The 21,696-nt window shown below is 39.3% G+C and overlaps 1 protein-coding gene across 6 annotated transcripts in view; it reads left to right on the forward strand.

Moving 5' to 3' along the window:
• Positions 1-21,696, forward strand: part of ATRX (ATRX chromatin remodeler) — a 93,357-nt gene that overhangs the window by 38,621 nt on the left and 33,040 nt on the right. For 5 of the 6 annotated variants that reach the window (XM_079961184.1, XM_079961186.1, XM_079961185.1 and 2 more), the window contains 8 exons: positions 5,699-5,829; positions 6,507-6,686; positions 10,197-10,290; positions 12,608-12,710; positions 16,331-16,510; positions 18,983-19,121; positions 19,339-19,448; positions 21,497-21,643. In XM_079961184.1, coding sequence (XP_079817310.1) covers positions 5,699-5,829; positions 6,507-6,686; positions 10,197-10,290; positions 12,608-12,710; positions 16,331-16,510; positions 18,983-19,121; positions 19,339-19,448; positions 21,497-21,643 — 1,084 coding nt within the window. Of the gene's footprint in view, positions 1-5,698; positions 5,830-6,506; positions 6,687-10,196; positions 10,291-10,483; positions 10,513-12,607; positions 12,711-16,330; positions 16,511-18,982; positions 19,122-19,338; positions 19,449-21,496; positions 21,644-21,696 lie in introns of those variants that run through there. The other variant, XM_079961189.1, reaches the window with a different exon arrangement.

The following is a 21,696-nucleotide window of genomic DNA, read 5'->3' on the forward strand; positions in this document are numbered from 1 at the left end:
TAGATCACAGTGTTGAAAACCAGATATCGCCCAGTCCTACCATATGGTTTCCTAATACCTAAATTCTGTAATGGAAGAAATTGCCAAATAGTAGACCGGAGGGTGGGGGAAAGAGAAGAAGAAACAGTTGAGTAAAGTGAATTTTTTATTGGGAGATTTGTTGGAATACCAAGAGTACTTACTACCAAGGCATCTAAATTCTAATGTTGGTTACCAGGAAGTTTCTTTTCTGGGCACTGTTTCTACAAAACTCAATAACTATGTTTTGAATGAGGTGTCTTTGATAATGATATGTGCAATCAGCTTTGTGGGGTTAAGAATTGTTTGTTACCAATTTATCTGGCTTTTACATACAGAGGAGAGCTTTTCGTTTCTCCCTAAAGTGAATATTAATACTTGTTCTGCTATATGCACCTGGCTATAGATTAAAATGCTGCTAATCTAGCCTTTACTTGCTTTTCACACACAGCGTTAAAACAAATGTATAAAGGAATGTTTAAAGTAATTGTTTAAAGATTGGCAGTATAAAACGATGAGCATACTTTTGAACAAAATGGGACTTTAAAAAAAGATGCAAACTTGAGTCCCTTTTTAATTATTAGATTTTAAATTTTTAGTAGGTATTTTTAGTTAGAAAGTTGTTAGGTGCTTGCTTGGAGTATTATACTTTATTTCTTAATACATAGCATGGAGTATTATACTTTATTTCTTAATACATAGCAGATGTATCTTGAAATCATGAAGAATAATTATATCTAATACATCAGTTCCTGAAATTTTATTTAAAGGGGGGGGGGAGAGATAATGAATACAAGCAGGTCCCGCTATCGGAACAAAATGTGTTCCCAGCAAATTGTTTGTCAGGTGAGCATTGGCATAACAAGCTGATGATTTCCATTTTTTCTTATGGAAACATTTCTAACCTATGTTTTTTGCCTGAAACTGCTGCAGACAATTAACAAAAGCCAAACAAAAGAAAATTTGGTTTGTTCAATCACTCCTGCTCCCTAATATGTCCAAACTTTTTAATAGAATCATAGAATTTGAGTTGGAAGGCATCTAAGGGTCATCTAGTCCAACCCCCTGCAATGCAGGAATCTCAGCTAAAGCATCCATGACAGATGACCATCCAACTGCTGTTTAAAAACCTCCAAGGAAGGAGAGTCCACCACCTTTCGTGGGAGTCTGTTCCACTGCTGAACAGCTCTTACTGTCGGAAAGCTTTTCCAAATGTTTAGTCAAAATCTCATTTCTTCTAACTTGAAGCTATTGGTTCGAGTCCTACCCTCCAGAGCAGGAGAAAACAAGCATGCTCCCTCTTCCATGTGTTATTCCTTAAGATATTCCTGAAGATGGCTATCATATCTCCTCTCAGTCTCCTCTTTCCAGGCTAAACATACCCTGCTCCTTCAAGTTCTCCTCATAATGTTTAGTTTCCAGACCCTTGATCATCTTGGTTGTCCTTCTCTGCACACGTTCCAGCTTGTCAACGTCTTCCTTAAATTTTGGTGCCTAGAATTGGACACAGTATTCCAGGTGTGGTCTGACCAAGGCAGAATAGAGTGGTACTATTACTTCCCTTGATTTTGACAGTATACTTCTGTTGATGCAGCCTAGAATAGTGTTAGCTTTTTTTTTTTTTGGTGCATCTAATTTATGGATCTAAGCCCCCTAGATCCTTAAATCAGATGTCTGAGCAGCCAGTTTTGCTGTTTGGCAGCAAACATTTTGGTCAGAAACCATGGATGAAGCAATGCTTTTTTCCATTCCAGTGCTTTTTTCCTGGGGGTACTCAAGGGTGTGCAGCACTAGCACTTTTTTCTAGAAGAAAAATACTGGTTAAAATTGTGGCACTTACTGTAACAACGTCATGCAGAGTACAGGCACTTTTTTTTCTTGAAGAAAAAGCACTTCTCTATCCATGGTTTCTACCCCAAATGGCTTCTGCCAAACAGCAAAACTGGCTGCTAAGATACCTGAATTAGACATTCTTGTAGTGAGGTTTGGGTATGTTCAGATAACTGAGATTTTGGATAACGAGCTTTCCAATAGTGGACCTGCTTGTACTGTTTAATCCAGGAAAGAATAAATCTACCTCTCTTAGATGGAGTTGGTGTTCATCAAATAGTCTTCACCAGTATGCAAGGTGAATTTTGGCTGACTTGTATTATATCTTTTTGCAATGCTTTATGTTGTACCAGAATTAAGAAAATCATGCTGTATCAGAATTAAGAAAATGCAATTTAAAGAGTCTATTCACTGACTATGTATGTTAGATAGATCCAAAGAGCTGCTAAGGACTTCCATAAGACATGAACACTTCTGGTCTTCCTTCCAACCCTTCATCCCCAAGCAGTTGCTGCTGTGGAATAAAGGGATGCAGCTTGGGGTATTTCCCCATCCCATTTGCACACCAAAATGCTTTCTTCCAGCATATGGGGCTGTTCGGATCTCAACCATAGTGATTACTGTTAAGGGTTTGGTGACTTCTTCCTTGATATACCAATCCCAGACTTCCAAGTAAATGCACTTAGGTTTGCAATTTAATGGTTGCTTGTTTTTTGGTCAAAAGACCCATTTCCACCAGGCCAAAGAAGGATGCTAGATATTTGTTGTAATGTTACAGCTTAGGCTGTATCTACAGCTTTCTTTTTCTGACAAAACTATTATTTTAACATGTTTCTTACTAAAGTGTAGAAATAATCTTTTGCCAAAGTGCAATATTTTAGTGGGTCATAATATAACACAGAGTGTCATATTTCATTGTGGTGTGTATTTGTTTCTTCTTGGTTTGTCTGAAATTTGAAATAGTACTGTTTTAATATGTTTGGAGTTATTTTTGTTCATTAAGAGATTCATAGTGTATTCATGCACAATGACTTTGAAGTATTTGATGGATGCAATAAATTTTTGTAAAACATGTTTCTTGTCCAAGCATTTAATTTAAGAAATGTAGACTGCCAGTTTTTCTACAAAGACGGTAGGGCACAATTTATTGAGATATTTTCTTTCATATTAAAAAAGTGTCCACATATTAGTCATATTTGTGGTCCACTAGGTTAAAGCTGTGTTAAAGCATGAAACATCATTAATAAACGAAACGTGTATAGTTTGCACACTGTTGAAGCTTATTTATAAGCTACTTTCAAGCAATTTAGGAGCATGTAAAATAAATAATTGTGAATTTGTGTCTCGTTGGAGTTGCCAACATATCTCAGAAGACTTGTGCATGCATTAAGGATTTATCATTTTCTTTCAGATGCAGTAGTCTGCATGATGCAAGCGCGTGTGCTGGCAAATTGCATAACACTTTCCTTCCCACAATATCAAGAGTATTGCATTGATTTGTTGGTTGTGTGAGTGAGTCAGCTTAGGAGCTGCCATTGATGTCTATGGAAAAGGCAGCAGGCACATGCGTGGTATTAATCTTGCATTGCAGTTATAACCGCAAATGACTGCACAGTATTTGAAATGGGGCAAAAGGTGGTCTCTCTTCAGTGCTGTAAATGAAATGAGTATCAATGTGCTAATCAGCTATGCTTATTGGGGGTGGAGGCGGGAGGCCCTAGACTCTGATAAAACTGCAAAGGAGTGCCAGTTCATTAATCAAATTCTGTATGAAAGCAGGAATTCATCCCTTAAATACTTTACAAATGATTGTTTTATTACAGTACAGTGGTTGACCAGAACCATGATTTAACACAGTTGCTTTGTTCACATGTTAGGGTAAACAAAGTTAATGATTTACCAGAAATTCACAGATGGCTCCTGTCCTAGTATGGGCAAGAGCAGGTGAAACCAAGTTTTCTTCTTAGCTTACCAGTCATGGTTTGAGCAAACAAACCATGATATCCAATTTGGATGCAACACTTAAACCAGAAATCATGGATTTGTTACTTCTGCAAAGTGGGAATGATCTCCATGTCTATGTTAAAGCAATAATTATTATTTACCATGACATGCAAACTGTGCTAATACATATAATAAAGTTCAAGCAAGAGAAAGAAGTGAATTAAAGTCCCATTAATAAATAAATGGAACTCAGCATATTTTATTGGGACTAAAACAGTGGTTCCCATAGTGAATGATACCTCCCCCAGAAGGGTGATGCGATTTCCTAGGGGGGCACTGTTGATCACTAGAGCCTTGTGTTATTTTTAAAGTTTTACTGCTCTTTTCACTTTCAAAGCTATTTCCTTTGGTAATGTTTGTTTGTATTTATGATTTTGAGTTGTCATGAGTCACAAGATAGCCAATCATTGGTAATAGCTTTTGATTTTCTTATAAATTAGTTACAGTACATCTGTGATAGGTGAAGGTTTGTGCATGTTTGGTAAGTAGTAATATATAAACACTTTATGCTATAAATTTCCTTCACCTTACTATTTTTTTAGTAATAATGCATAAAATATTTTTCATGCAATATCTGGTATCAATGGATCAAATTCTTGAATTAATTAAACTAAATAGTTTTAATTGTATTTTGAATAAATGTGCAATTGTTAACATTTTGAATTTTTTTGTGTTAATATCTTCCTTAGTGGGTTGTGCAAGACCCTTATTCTGAATTCTGCTTTTTATAGGGTAGGGGGCACTGGAAACCAGTTTATGGAACCATGGGGGTGGTGGCCTGAAAAGAATTGGGATCTAGTGGACTAATTTGGCTGGTTTCAGACTTGTTGCTTTCAGAATTGTGCCCTACATCCACCAAAGCCACTCTACTGTTAGGGAGATGGTTTGTCTCTTCTTGTAAACAAACAAACAAACAAACAAATAGGCAAGTAAATAAGTTAACTAAGTTAATAATTATATATATAAATAAATGAATAATAGTACATAAATATTAGCTTAATAGTAAGCTAATTAATAGTAAGCTAACTAATATTAGCTTAATAGTAAGCTAATAGCAAATAAGTGAATAAATAGGTGAGTAAATAAGTACATAATAAATAAGTAAATAAATTAAAGTCAGTCCATAAGTATGCAAACAAACTAATAAATAAATAAATAGGTAAATGAGTGAATAAAGCTCACTTGATTGGTCAAGATATGTGGGATAGTTATTTTTTAAAGGTGATTCACAAATTGAGTCCTTATCAAGAACTCAGTAACTTAATTCTGTTTGAATGCACTTTATTTTTGATAACTCATGCGACTCACCTTTGCATTTGGTGGCCATAGAAATACAGTATTTTTTTATAAACTGCTAAATCTGTAAGGAGATTGTTGGATAGACCAGTGCTATAATCTAAAATGCTTTCTTGGGATGTGGTTTTCTGCCCTTCAGAGATACGGATTCCTTGTGATATTTTGGAGGCTACCAAGATTGATGTGGGAATCTAATATTCAGTTAGATATTGCTGTGCAGCTATGATTATGACTCACAAGAGGGTGACACTGAAAGGAGGCATATAAAGGTGTAACCATGTCATGGTACCAAGTCAGCAAAATAAATACTTCTGAAATTGCAAGGCTGTTTGACATTATTAGGGGAAAAATCAGCCTTTTCTTCCACAAGTAGGTTAATCCACCAAATTACTCTTCCATTGCCAGCTTTACTCTTGCTCAGTTCTTAAAATTCTCTGTTCAGGTTTGTTTTCAACCATTAATCTTGCTCGGTTATTATGCATTTACTTTGGCATTTACTGATTTTTATTGCTGAACCAATGGAATACACCTTTTTTGTTTTACTTCAAAGAATTGCCAAGAAAATGCTTTTAGAAGAAATCAAAGCCAATCTTTCCTCAGAGGATGAAACTTCTTCTGATGAAGAATCTGATGAAGAGAAAAAGAAGAAAGGAAAGCATTATGAAAAAAGAGGTGACAATGGTGAGCACCACATAGTAGTACAATAAGAGTACTAAAATGTGATTTGTGACCTGGGTGGGCATTCTACCATATAGAGGGACTGTTATTTTCAAATTCATTGTCATTTCAAATATTTAGTAAGAGACTAATCAGCAAAGCATCTTTTAAACAAAATATGTAAATTGACCAAACATAGAACTTAGAACTGTATTTCTCACAGTACTTAATGGTAAGTACTGACTCTCCTTTTTTCCTGAACATGTGGCAGCCATTTTGTGCTGGTACCCACAGCACTTTCATCAATGTATGAGTACCAGCACCTCATTTTAGACCAAAAGAAGCTCTAATTGAACTCATATGGCAGCTAGTTGTGAGCAGATAGCTATTATAGCCATCTGCTCACAGTGTAAGGTTGTGCTGAAGCGTTCATATAATGCCTTCAATCCTATGACACTCTTAAATATAACTTGAATACTTAATTATTTGCACAATATTATCCACATATTAAAATGAACTGAAATGTGTTCTTCTTAGTGAATAGATTTAATAAATAATAATAAAATAATAACTGCTAAACTCAAATCCTTCATAATGTAGATGGTATGTATTGTCATTACCTCCCTTTGATACTGATACGAGCTGGAAAAATAAATTGTATGGGAGAAGCTTTATGTTGGTTCCCCCCCTTTTTGTGACAGGAGAGAATGAACAGGAAGATGAGTCTGACTCTGATTCAGATGCTGATGGGGCTAAGAAACCCAGATACAGACACCGCTTGTTAAGACACAAGTTGACCACGAGTGATGGAGAGTCTGAGGAAGAGAAAAAGGAAAAAGCTAAAGAGGCAAAAGAAGTTAAACGCAGGAACAGAAGGAAAGGTACAAAATCTAAAATGTGTGGTGTGTGTCTACATATCAGGGGCTGTATAGGCAGCCATTATTTTGCTAACATATTGGTCCTTGAAGATAGTGGTACAATTCTTATTGCTACTTTATTGGAATGCATCTGTCAAATAGCTGATAATCCATACTCTGGCAGTTCTTGTAGCAAGAATTAAAAATGCTTATTTATTCACATGAAAGGCTTATTTACCGCTTTTCAGGAAATGGTCTTTCAAAGCTGTTTACAGTCTCATTGAAGTATATCAGTAAAGTACAACAATAGAATACCAGTACTATTGGACAAATGAGCATGGAGTAGTGGGGTAGATGCAGCAGAAACCTCTAAAATGTGTGTGCCAATCCCTCACTGATAATGGCATATCTCCAAGGGGTCTCACATTGATTAGAGTAGATGAAATCAGGTAGGATGATGCAGAAGGTCAAACAATTCAGGAAAGGGATACTTTAGTTGTTTATTGGGTTTGGAGAGAAAGGCCAGTATTTTTAGAGCATTTTTGTTTTCCCAAGGGTTTGGGAATGCCCAGTGAGAATTGTTTACTTTGAACAGCAGATCTAATGATTCACAAACTTATTTTCCTTAGTTCCAAAATTGTTTTGCCATGACATTGAGACAAATTATTATTGCTTGAGGCCGATGACCATTACAGTATAAAACATAAAAACAAAAATGGCAGTCCATATCCCTTACCCAAACTACAACCATATCACCCTGAATATGGCCAGTTTTATCTGATCTCACAAGTGCCATGTGAAACAGATTATTGTTGTTGAACATGCAGAAGCTTAAAACCCCTTGACCTTGTGGAATTACTTCTGCATCCTGGTCATTATAAAAAAAAAAATAGAGCAGCGAGTTTAGAATTCTGTTGAATCAGCTGCTACTTGATAGTTGAAATCATGATGATGATGCCACATGATTCAGTATGTGAACTTAAGAACATTGTATGTCTTGAAATGATAAAAACATAGATTTAGGGGGTTCTCACCTTTTCCCAAATGTTTATTCTAATCTTAATTTAGAACTTTAAATTATCTTCCTGTTTTAGAACTAGCTTGCGCATCCCCAGGAGGCTCTTGACTTGTGTTCTTTGTTTGGGATGGGAGATTACTGTGGAAGAGGAAATCCCACTGGATACGTGCCAGGCAACAGACACACATACCGTGCAATCCTATGTATATCTACTTGGAAGTATGTCTCGTTATCAATAGAGCGTACTCCCAGGTAGGTGTGTATGGTGTTGCAGCCTTGTTGGGCCTAACATCTGAGTAGACATTTCTAGGATTTCACTGTTAAGTAAGCTCTTTGGATTCTGGCCTTAATAAGTATTTAGAGGGCATGAATGCAAGCAGATTGAGACTGCACTGGTGTTTTGCATCCAGTGTCACTTTCTCTGTTTATTTTCTTCCATTTCTTCACAATTAAAAAAGAAGTTTACCAAAGTCAGGTATTGTCTGCTACTGCTTGTTTTATTTTTATACAAATAAGATAATTACATTTCATTGTTCTGCCTAATTCTGCTGAACTGTTTTAGCATAAGTTTTATTTTGGATAGCACTGAAAATAATATACCTGTTGAAACAGCTTTATATCTTTACTCAGTAAGCACTAGGATGCCACCATCCTTCACTTGCTTGAAGGTAGGAAAAAATGAACTGCCTTCAGGCAAGTGGCGGATCATAATACCCACTTGGTAGTGTCCTAGTACCTCTGAAATACCTTACAGGTAAAATACCAGCAGTATCTTCTGTACTTTTCTTAGCCCCTTTCCCCTGTTTTTTGTTAGAAACTCAGAAGTCCTAAACCCTCATTATTCTTCACCCACATTTAAATTATGAAATAAGTGTTTCTTCTGAAACATGCCAGTGTGTGATCAGCAGGTGGCACAGGTTCTACTTTTCTCTTTTTGTGATTTTTTGTAATATTGGACATATTTTTACAGTTGACTCGCAACTTGTGTGTGGGGGTGGGTACATCTGGGGACGTAGTCAAAATTACATATAGTTAAGAAGAACCCCATTGAACATACCCACACAGCCACCCTTACCTTCTGGAGCCGGCACACTGAATGAGTCCTACCCCCTGAAGCAAGGCCCAGGCTCTGGAAGGTTCCTGCAAAATCTCTCAGGGCCATTTGAGTTCTTAGAAGAGCCTCCCAGAGCCTAGTAAGCAAATCTGAAAGCTTAAAAGCTCTTTGTGGCTGGAGAAGCCTGTGCAAAAAGAGCTTTTCAGCTCTCCACCTTCCATGCATTTGATTTGCGTGATTTCAACTGGCCAGACATCACCTACCTAAAGGTTTTGTATTAATTTTTAAAACCCTGAAGAGTTTAGGTCCAAGGTGCCTCAGGGGTTCCCTGAGTCCTTACTTCCCAGCTCAGTCACTGTGATCATCTGCAGTACCGTTGTTTGTCATTCCCTGAGTTGGTGAGGCTTATTTGGCAAAAATGAGAAACTGACCATTTTGTGTCATTGGCTCAGTTCTGTGGAATACTCCTTTCGTGCAGGAGGCACACAAAGAAAGGTCTTAAATTATGATCTAAGGGTTCATATGGAGAGAGGCAGTCCTTGAGGTATAATGGTCCTGAGCTGCTGAAGCCTGTATAGGTTGAAACCAGTACTTTCCAGGCAATATATGCTCAAACCATCTTGCTTTGGTGAGCAATCTGGTCACTGAATTCTGCGCTAGCTGAAATTTCCAAACCACCTTCAGAGGCAGCTCTACATACAACTAATTTAATCTAACCTAGAGGTTACCAGAGCCTAGGCAACAGAAGTTAGGCTACTCCTGTTTAGAGAGGGGCACAGCTGGGCCACCAGCTGAAACTGTTGGAAGGCACGCCGCCCCACTGAGGCAACCTGTGCCACAAATGACAACAGTGGATCCATAAGTATCCCCAAGCTGCAGTACTAGCTGCATCAGAGGGTGTGTAACCTCATCAAGAGCAGGCAACATCCCATCCATCCAGTCTAGGGAACCACCCACCAACAAGTTGCTCAGTCTTATCTGGACAAACCCCACATGAATCGAAGACAGTTAAAACAATTTAAAAACATTTAAACAGTCAAAATGTAGCAGTGGTCCAGTCTCTGCTTTTAACTGGTTCCACACTCCAGAGATGTACATTTCAGGTGCAGAGGTTACAAGATTACTCCTGCTGTCAGCTGTGGGCTGGCTTTTGTGAAGCTGAGTATTTCAGCAGTTGCAATGTTAGTAGCAGGGAGTGGGTAACACTGGTTGGTGAAAGGATTTAAATCTCTTTTATTACCCTCTCTCCTGTTTGCCCTTTGCCACAAACTGAATTCTCTTGGTTCCTGGACCAAAATAAAAAAGTTGAAAATTTGCAAATTAATTGCATGCAAGCTGTGAGTCAACTGTACTTCTAGTGGCATTCTATTAAAATGTTGATAAATGATGGTCAAGTACTTAACTACAAGTGTTTTGATACTGATGCAGCAATTATGATACCAATTTTTGTTTAACCTTAAAGTAAGCAGTGAGGATTCAGATAATTCGGAAGCAAATGAATCTGGAGTCAGTGAAGAAGTCAGTGAATCTGAAGATGATCAGCGTCCTAGAACAAGGTACTTCACTCTAAAAATATGCTCTTGAGAGTTTGATTTTCAGCCAGGAACTACATTGCATATCTTTCTTTCTGGGGTGGGGGAAGATGTGAAAACTGAAGGATAACTCATTCAGTCCATGTTTTAAAGTAAACCAACCAGGTTTGCACTTCCCAAACTAGAATGCCGTTTTTCTGTTTTTAAACATCTACAGATTTTTGATGTAGGCCAGGGGTCTGCAACCTTTAAGAAAAAGGAGCCACTTGGACCCGTTTCTGAAGAAAAAAAAACTGGGAGCCGCGAAACTCATCATTATAAAAATAACTTTTTTGTCACTTTTTTATTATTTCTTTGTTTGACCCTTCAGAATAACTCCTCCTCATAGAAATAAATGTTAAATTAACAAGTTACCTTTTTGTGTGTGTGTGTTCTTCACTCTCCTTCAAAACAGTGACCAGCGTACATGCCCCCTTTCAATGCAGTGACCAGCGTACATGCCCCTTACAATGTAGCGGGCTGGTGGGAAGGTGACGTCGGGACGGTGCGTGACTAACGCACGCACCGCCCCCATGCGACGTCACAGCCAGTACAGCGCTCACCACAGTGGGGAGTGTCGGGGCGCACAATGTGCCTCCTGCCCTCTCTAGTATCCACCCTGGAGCTGCGGCAAAGGTGTAAAAGAGCCACATGCGGCTCCGGAGCCGCGGGTTGCTGACCCCTGATGTAGGCCTTCGCTCAGAAAGGTTCCAAAATGCATATAAAATAACATGCCTTTCTGGACAAAATGCAAACCAATATAATGTGTCTCATTGGACTAAATGCAGATTGATATAGGAAAGCTGGATAAAACAGATTAATGAGTGATGAACACGTGTGAAACTGACACAGGAAATCCCCCACTCCACCCCAAAATAGAACAGAACTGGTCCATAGCCCAGGCAATGGTCGATAGGAAATCCCCAAGCCAGTGCATCAAACTTCATGTGAGGCTTAGCTAGTAAAATGGATCAGACATTGCTTTTATTTGCCTTTATACTACTATTTTACTGTATACTGCAGTTCTACTGTTTTTACTGTCCATATTGCTTATAATGATCCTGCATAATGTTTTTATATTGTAGATTTTAAAGAGTTTTAAGCAGTTTTATCAATTCTAAAAATTTAATATATCTTCAGTTTAAGTTGTAAAACAGACAACCCTTAAATCTCTTCAGACCAATGTTCCTCTACTGCAATACATAATATTAGGTCAGCAATTAGTCAACAAGGAGTTCATTAATATGAATACTTTACCACAAGTTTAGCATAGTATGTTCTACCTCTACTGCTGGAGGCAGCATGGATTTGAATACCAAGTGCTGGGTATCACAGGTGCTGGCAATTGCAGGTGAATATAAAGTGCTGGTGTTGCAGTTCTGTAGTGCTCGTGTTTTGCCTGCTGGCTTTCCATTGGAAAAGGGTAAAGGTAAAGGACCTCTGGATGGTTAAGTCCAGTCAAAGCGACTATGGGGTTATGGCAGTCATCTTGCTTTCAGGCCGAGGGAGCTGGTATTTGTCCACAGACATCTTTCCGGGTCATGTGGCCAGCAGGACTAAACCACTTCTGGTGCAGCGGGACACTGATGGAAGCCAGAGCACACAGAAACACTGTTTACCTTCCTGCCACAGTGGTACCTATTTATCTACTTGCACTGCTGTGCTTTTGAACATCTAGATTGGCAGGAGCTGGGACAGAGCAACAGGAGCTCCTCCTATTTCGCGAATTCAAACTGTTGACCTTCCGATTGACAAGCCCAAGAGGCTCAGTGGTTTAGACCACAGTGTCACCCACATCCCTGTGGCTTCCCATTGGTACATCTGGCTAGTCACTGTGAGAACAGAGTGCTAAACTAGATGGGGCTTTGACCTGATCCAGCAGGGCTGTTCTTATATTCTTATACCAAAACAGTTCATTGTTTTATAAACATTATTAAGGGGTCATTAATTTCAAGTTTGTTGCAACTACCAGTTTCTTAATTCCTTAAGCAGGAGTGCATTCCTGGTTATCTGAGTCATTAGTTTTTTAGTAGAGCATAGGAAAAGAGGCCATCATCATAGTGCTTCATTATGAAACGTTGGTGCAGGTGAAACTAGAGGCGTTAATTAGTTAATAAAAAGGAGCAGAAACAACCGCTACAGTTCTTGTGTTCAAATTGATGCATGATATATTTAATCTTCTGGCAGAGGAAGTGAAAATGACATTTCCACTGTTAAGTTCAGTTTTGGATCTCTTGGTTTAGTAGTAACTGAGCAGAAAATCCATGAACAGAAGATCTGTGAATCCTCTTCAATGTTTCAGATCTGCCAAGAAAGCTGAATTAGAAGAAAATCAGCGAAGTTACAAGCAGAAGAAGAAAAGAAGACGCATAAAAGTCCAGGAGGATTCATCCAGTGAGAACAAGGTATTGCACAGAAATAAGTTCTGTGGCCTTGAGGATTTAGAGTGCACATGTCAAATAGCGCCTCTCCCCACAGTAAAAGGCAAACTCCATTTAAACCTGAAGAGAGTTTCTAAAAAAAGTTTAGTATGGCAGAGGGATGGGTCAGCTCTTCAAGGTGAGTGAGGGAGTCAGAACTGTCATTCTGTAGGATGCTGTTAAGTCCTTTGCATGATCCTAAGAATCTCTTTGGATCCTGGCCTCTTTTTTATTCTTGTGAAATAAATTACCATGGCTTTATTTATATGCTGCTTTTCCACACACAAAAATAAAAAAGAGTTGCTCAAAGCAGCTTACACCAAGGAGAGCAGCAATACATCACAAAATCTAAAACCTCAGGAACACTTTCATATTTACAGGAAGACTAAAATACCAAAATAATGACAGAAGTAGCAGCATACAGAAGTAATATTTCTTTGCTGTATATGTAACAACATTGAATTTAACCATGTATTTCCTGGTGGCAAAAATGACTGAGCTTCACCCTGAATGTAGAAATACCATTCCTCACATTCCCCCTAATGTTTCAGCTTCTTACAAGGCTTTCTTAAAATTTTGGTGTTTTCCATGGGTGACAGGCCATCACATGGGTGTTGCTTCACCACCTATTATCCAAGGAAATAAATGATTATAGAGTTGAGTTCAAGGCTGCTTCCTGCCCTCATTCAGTCCATTCCCTGCCTTCATCTTGGGGTGGACATGTTCAGCTTTACTCTTAACTTAGCCTGCCTCTCTTTGTACTTGCTGACCTTGGACCCATTGTGAGTTTTTCTAACTTGTGTGAGTGGTTGAGTGTGTTACTGTTTTTAAGCTTTCCTCCACCACTGTGTTTTAGCCTTTTGTTCCCTTGATCATATTTTTTTTTAAGTTCATCTTTATTCTGTGGTTTTTCTCCCTCCCCCTGGCTGAATTTCTCACGATTTTTTCCTCACCTTGTTTGAAGCAGCCTAGCTGCTAGCTCAAGGCCTCTTTCTATCAACCATCCCCGTCATGTCTTCAGCTCCTGTTGTCATACCAGCTCTACTTCCAACTCTCAACACAAGCTCCTTTATGTTCCTCTCACTATTGGTAGACCTCCATTCAACATCTCAACGAAGAGGTCCCATTTCGGGATCCAGAAAGGGTTTTGATCATGCCAGATGCTAGTCTCTTAAGGTTGGGGGGAGGTCCATTGCCAGGGTGAGCTCTGGGCATCAGCGCCCTATCTACCTAGCCCCCATCCCCTGATTATTGTTTGCCTTTCCTCCTCTTCCACTTCTGGCCCAGAATCTCAGGTAGCTGTGATTGGAATGGCCTCAGTACTGCTGGTGCCATTTTGGCCTGACAGCCTAGCATTTGAGTGGCGCCATCTAAAGCATTCCGGACCGCATAGGTGGTGACTACTATTCTAGCATCCCATTGACCAATAGAAGATACCAGAGCATGTGGCAAATCATTCATGAGTGGCGCTGGTTTGAAGGTATAATTCATTTAGTGCCCATCCATGTTGAAATTCTTCTTGAAAGATGCCTCCCTGTTCTTGCCTCCTGTAGCACACTGCTTTCCATCTTAGGAGTCTTCACAAAGTGCTGCAAGCTCTCCAGTGGCTTTCTTTGAGCTTCACACTGTTCCTCTAGGAATTCGTTCCTTTAAGGTGCTCTTCCTCATCACCATCACATCAGCTCTGTGTGTTTCCAACCTGAGACCCCTGTCTACTGACTGGCGCCTCTGTGTCTTCAAAGACTCTGTGGTTCTCTGAACCGATCCAGCCTTCATTTGCAAGGGGAATTATTGCTTTTCATCACAACCCAGGGCAGTTTTTTGCCTTCTTTCTGTTCAAATCTAAGTCATTCCCTTGATCTTTAAAAGGCATGGCACTCCATCACTGTCCAGTGGACCTTCAGTTGAGGTGTATATTAACTGCGCAAAATATTGTCTCCTTTCATCCACCATCCTTGGGCAAGAAGGTCTCTCGAAGTGCAATAACTTGTTGTCTGAAAGCATGTATTTCTTTTGGCTACGAGTCTTCTAATTTACCTGTGCTTTCAAATATCATAGCCCATTCTACTAGATCAGCTTTGGTTGTGGTGGCCTTTGCGACCAATGCCTTGCTTCAGGACATATGCAAGGCCACGGCATGGGTTACTTCAGAATCTTTTGCCCAGCATTACAAACTGATAAATTTGCATATGCAGATGCTTCTCTTGGGTGGTGAGTTTTGACAACAGGTGCTTCTGCAGATCTAATTCATACATCCGCTGTCCCCCCCCCCCCAACTATTGAGAATGTCTCTTTCGGTACATTCCATGTGATGGCTTGCCACCCATAGAAAGTGGACTATTGGTCTCACCTGAATAGTCAATTTCATGGATGTCACACCACCACAACCCCCTACCCCCTTCTATGGGTGGGCTGCAAATCTATGTAGGCTCTTTCCTTTGCCAAGGTCCATTTCTCTCGTCTATTGGTTCAAGTTTGTTTGTGCATGAGTTGACTTCTCTTCTTCCAGTATTCATTTTGTTAATCATCTGCTCTGGCTCTGTGTCATTCTCGTCAGAAAATGGATTGAATGAGGGCAGGAAGCAGCCTTGAATCCTGTTTTCTGCCTTGGACAATAGGTAGTGAACTAACACCCATTCAGGTAAGACAAATGGTTGGATTCAATTGGTAGTATCTAATAGAATATGCTTTGATACGACTGCCATATGGTAGTATTTTTTTGGTGGAGCTTCTGAAAGAATTAAATATGCCCCATGAAGAGTTTATTACTGCAACATGTTGCAATTACTGTACTCAGAATAAATTGTAGTTTGCCACTGTTGCACGTCTTACTTTCGATCCCCTCCTTTTTGTCCTACACTGCATGGCAAGCCACTTTTGAAACAGGAGGACCTTCAAAAACAGTTTGTGTTGCAACTTTGGGGTATTTAGGGTGCTTCTGAAATACACTAAGGGCATCCTTGTTTGGTAAGTGCTCACGCGAATAAGTAAATACAATTGTGACAAACTAGCCATTCAGTTTTGAAAACTTCTCTTCTCATGCACTTTATTCAGCTACGGTTGCCTTGTATTGTACACTACTAATATTTGGCACCATTTAAAATAATATTACGGACGCAGGTGGCGCTGTGGGTTAAAGCCTCAGCGCCTAGGACTTGCCGATCGAAAGTTCGGCGGTTCGAATCCCTGCGGCGGGGTGCGCTCCCGCTGCTCGGTCCCAGCGCCTGCCAACCTAGCAGTTTGAAAGCACCTCCGGGTGCAAGTAGATAAATAGGGACCGCTTACCAGCGGGAAGGTAAACGGCGTTTCCGTGTGCGACTCTGGCTCGCCAGAGCAGCGATGTCACGCTGGCCACGTGACCCGGAAGTGTCTCCGGACAGCGCTGGCCCCTGGCCTCTTAAGTGAGATGGGCGCACAACCCCAGAGTCTGTCAAGACTGGCCCATACGGGCAGGGGTACCTTTACCTTTAAAATAATATTAAGTAGCTAGGTCCATATTAGTGTCTTTATTTACAAGACTATTAATTCCTTTTTATTACAACACACATCAACATGCATGAAAATATGGTAGACTTTCAACCAGTATTTTCTTCTGATTTTGACAGAGTAATTCTGATGATGATGATAACGATGATTCAAAATCTCCCGGGAAAGGCAGGAAAAAAATACGGAAGATACTTAAAGATGATAAGCTCAGAAGAGAAACTCAAAATGCTCTGAAAGAAGAGGAAGAGAGAAGACGGCGCATTGCGGAAAGGGAACGTGAGAGGGAGAAGCTAAGAGAAGTACGTTAGCTTATTATATACAAAGGGCATCAGGGATTAGTCTGTTTGTTGTTAGCTTTGAACACTTTGGTGCTGGGGAATCTTAATAATCCTACCAGGTGCTGGTAGTACCTTGAAAGCACTAAGAGGGATTTATAATAGAAAACTTGAGTGTGCAGTAGCATTTCCTGGGAAACGTAAAATGTTACAAACATTGCAAACGTATTCATTTATTATTATTACTCTTACCAACAATCTATTCTTTCAGACACATGCTTACGATATTTTTATTTACCCAAGCCCATTCTAGTTGATATTTTAAACAATAGGTGTACCTCCAGGTAGGGCTAGGAAAACCTGTCTGAAACTGTGAACAGCCAGTGCTAGTTAGTGTTAACTATACTGAACTAGATGGTCCAGCAGCAATTGATCTCAAGTAGCTTCCTGTGTTCCTTTGGAGGACAGTTTTCAGCTGTCCTCCAGACCAGATGAATCCTCCCAAATAGCCTCCTCCCCTGCTTTGCTCATGGATGCCTTCTGTCTTGTTGAATGTATTTAACAACTTTAAGAAAAATTACTCTTGATTATCCAATCCTTTGTAAAAACATGGAACCGTTAAGATTGTTGGTGTAATGTGTTCTACACTAACTGGTAGCAGCTCATTAAGGTTTCAGACAGAAATCTCACCCAGCCCTATGTGGAGTACTGGGGTTGAACACAGCAACATAGACATGCACATCATGTGTTATTCCACTGAACTATAGCCCTTGCCCTCAACAATGAGCCCTTCAGAATTATTGCAGTTTTTTTAAATGAATTTTTGTAGAGGTATATTAGAAAATTTTACACAAAATGTATACATACAAAATCACAAAAATTTGTATGAGGATAACAAGTTGTCTGCTGAATTAAATGTAAATAACCATAAAAAGTACTATTGTCGTCATTCTCATTATTAGAGGTAATGTCATGTTGTTTGGGACACTGGTGGCCAAGGGAGACTATGAGCTTTATTGATATACCTAATGAAGAGAAACCATGTAACATCAAAACTGGCCCATATTACTTAATTTTTATTTATTTCATAAAATTTACACTCTGCTTGATTGTAAAGCACCTTAATGACTTGCCTGTGTTGGGACAAGAGCTCATATTATATTCTCCCCCCCCCCAACCACCTTTTTGTACCTTTCCTTCTCTGCGGGCATAGAAAACCCCTTCCAATGACTAGCTAGTTCCAGTTGGGCAGCAGCCGGTAACATTGCTAGTAATTCTCTATATTGAACTCCAATTTTATTACCACTTCCAATTGAGAAGAGTGCTAAGACTGGATGTAAATCGAGGATTTGGTTGATAATTTTGTCTAGTTCAAAATGCCTTCCAAAGTTTTGGGGCAGTCTTGCAATGTGGAACTTTTGAGGTTCGTTATCTTGCAGATACCAATAATTAGGCAACAGGTAGCAAAGCAAAGAAGGATTTGTCCTTGTGCAAGAATCGTGTCACATTCACTTCAGGGTGAATACAAGAGACCCCAGTTACAGTTCCTGTGTCACCCATTTGCAAGCGTCTCCACCCTAGTTTGTCCCACCTTAATGCAGTAGTTATAAGCCACCTTTACTATATATTTTGAGGGGATTTTCCACTACACCTCTCTGACCCCTCTAAGCCCTCCCTGTCTTCCTTTGTTTTTCTAACTTGCAGTTAGCATAATCTACTTTTGTGTTGATACTTGTCTCTCAAGCTTTAAATCTATGTAAAGCCAAGCACAGCCACAAGCATCTGCTAGCGACCTCGTAGCAACCTCTGCTTCACAATATTTGAGGTAGCGACCTCTGCTTCAGAGTATCTGAAGGAGTGTGTATACACACGAAAGCTCATACCTAGAAAGCTTATATTTAGTTGGTCTTTTAAGGTGCTACTGGAATTGTTTTTTTAAAAATGAAAGATTCTTTTTAAGACTGTCTTAAGACAAAAATACTTGATTCTCTTAAGGGAGTTCTTTTTGGATCATATTTTAATAATTTTTCTTTATCTTTCATCTTGTTATTTATTATGTCTGCTAGCTTGTGATTAAGAGATTCTCCTGTTTTTGCATGGAACAAATTATTCAAAGATGCAACTGCTAGCAGGTTAGAAGCAAGCATTACTGCATTCCCCAGAAACAGGATATAGCTTTAACCCAGGGCACTTTCATTTCTAGCTTAACTATTATTTATGCTTTAGCTCATTTCTTTTGACCAGAGTGCCTCCATTTTCCAACACTGTTCCCACACACACCAATTTGCAGTTTTCCAATGAAGTCCATGACTATGATGCAAGCCTCATTTGTTGACTTGGTATGGAATGCTCCCTGTCAAATACAGAGTAGTTGTTTCATATCTTGGGATAAATCCATTTTCTTGCAACTTCACAATATTTATTCTGGTGTTAGCTCTGAGTAGCTTTGTTGTTTCTGTAACAGCTTGAATTAATTGCACACAAAAATCTTTCCAGGTGATAGAACTAGAAGATACACCAATGAAATGTCCAATTACAACTAAGCTGGTTTTAGATGAAGATGAAGAAACCAAAGAACCTATAGTACAAGTTCATCGTGACATAGTTACAAAGCTGAAGCCACATCAAGTTGATGGTAAGAAACTGTGGCAGGAGCTTTACCCCCAAAACTCTGGATTTTCATGAGTTTACCTTTTTAACTGGTAGGGTTAGAGAGTTGTTGCCGTGTTCTGTGATTGCCATCATAAGCCAAAGCAAGAAATAGTGCTTGTTTATTGCTGATTTTTTAAAAAAATAAGTAATGCAGAGTATTTAAAATTTCTATAAGGATCTTCTGAAAATATTACTTCTAGGTGTACAGTTTATGTGGGATTGCTGTTGTGAATCTGTGAAAAAAACAAGGAAATCTGCAGGCTCTGGATGCATTCTTGCCCACTGTATGGGTCTGGGAAAGACCTTGCAGGTATGTTTCAAGGATTTGTTGGCAGGGATAGAACTTGCTCATTCTAGCTTTGGTTAAAGCTGCAGCATCATGTAAATGTAAAAGCCTTCTCCCGACTGTTTGTGTGTGTATACTCATTGCCTTTTTTAGCCTTATTGTTATAGTTTCCATCTTAAGGCAATAATACAATGTCCAGTTTATTTGTAGTCGCTGTAGGGAGGATAGCCTGGTGCAGGGAAGAGAGATTTTATTACATCTCGATACCACTCTTCCTCCAAGGGGCTCAAACACTTTCCATGAAGGGTGGGTATCCAATTTTATCCTCTGAACAATTGTGTGAGGTAGGTAAGACTGAGAAGACAGCTTGTCCCCAAATCATCCAGTGAGCTTGATAGTTGATCTGGGAATTTGAACTTTAGCTTCCCCTGTGCTGATCCAGCATTTTGTTTATACTACAGTGACATATTGCAGTTTATTCAATAGTCAACTTTTCCCTTTTCTTGCGAGGAATCCTATTCGGAATAAGGGAATTTCCCTTAAAAAAAAAAAAAGGGAAACGTTGGCAGCTGTGGTTCATTCCCTCTTCAGTATGGGAATGTATACATGCCATGACTTTAAACACACACACACTGTTTGAAATTAGCCAGGTGCATTTTGCACCTGGCTATTGACCACTTGTGATCAAGTGAAGATGCCTGGGCACCACGATGGCACCTGATATCTCCACCATTAGGAGGTGCATGCCCTGGGATTATTGCATCTTGACTGTTTGCACGCACTAATACCACATCCTGTAGAATTCTATCCATTATATTTTATCTGCACAATCAGAATGAATTTCAAGAACCAGAACACTTTTTCTGTGCAGCCTGAGCAGGGGCAGTCATCATTAAGAAAAGAGGTAGGAATAGGCCAGCATATAAGTGGATTGTCCCTGGATCAAGCTACTTTTCTTTTAAGTTTTCAAAGTTCTTAACCTAGCTCAAGGTGGTCATCTGAACTAGCCAGATGTTTAACTGAGAATCAATCACAGTCAGTCCATCATTTGAAAAGTAAGACCTTATAGCTGTCTTACCCAAAAATGGCAACTAGACATTCCATTTTGGGACTGTAACCTTAATTTGGCACCTAGCTCATATATCTGAGTTTCTAACACTGCGCGTGTGTGCACACACGATGTTACTTCTTTCAAAAAAGAACAGTGGCAGAAGCATAGTGTAGCTGTATTGATTACTGGAAGAATGTTCCTTTGTTTTACAATCATTGAACACCTAGCCCCTAAAACAATAATAAAAAACTAAAAAAGAAAATTGAGAAATAGCTCACAAAATATCATGGGCATGCACATGCCCATCACAGCCTATAGCATGAGTGATGGTTGGCTCCCTGTGATGCTTGTGAAATTTTGTTCCTTAAAGTCTCAAAGCAGTAGATGTGCTATCTTAGGGAAATACTGCATTTTTTCAGGTATAACAATGCATTCTGTACTGGGAAAGTGCTGTAACCTTGCAGGGGAGAAAACATAATAGGAAAATATCAGGACTGCACCCAGTAAATGAGTAAAAGGCTATACATGTGTTGTTCTACAGTCAGAAGTTTGGAAGGCTGAGTGTTTGAGGGGGTATCTTTTGCCTCTCTGGGTAGCATTTTCCCCCCAACCTGAATACAAACAAAGTATACCTTTAAGTCCCAGAGTTTCCTTGGTTTTCCTACACTAAAGTTGTACATCTTGGAATGGATTAACATACTACGCACAAGCCCCTTTTCACACACAAACATCTGGCAGTTAATTTAACTACCTAGAGAGAGATGATCGACTAAACAGCTATATTGGAAGAAATCAAAATTAGTTGGTTGCATAGCAAATACACACAGCAAGCTTAATACAAGGAGAAAGGCTTTGATTCACACACAAACCCCTAATAAATAATTCATTATGAAAATCAACTAGTTTTGCCCCATGTTAGTCACCACATTTTTTAAAAAGCATATTTGTAGCTTCTTTTTTCTTTATAAAAATGTGAAGACATATATTAAAGATGATTTGTTTGACTTTCTCTCTCTTGAAGGTAGTTAGTTTTCTTCATACTATTCTGTTGTGCGACAAGATGGATTTCAGGACAGCTCTTGTTGTTTGTCCACTGAACACAGCCCTGAATTGGTTGAATGAATTTGAGAAATGGCAAGAAGGCTTAGAAGACGATGAGAAACTTGAGGTATATATAATTCACAATGGACTTCAGGGTACATTCAGTTTCAATCATGAAAA

This window comes from Podarcis cretensis, assembly GCF_951804945.1.
Source record: "Podarcis cretensis genome assembly, chromosome: Z".
In the NCBI taxonomy this organism is placed as follows: Eukaryota; Metazoa; Chordata; class Lepidosauria; order Squamata; family Lacertidae; genus Podarcis; species Podarcis cretensis.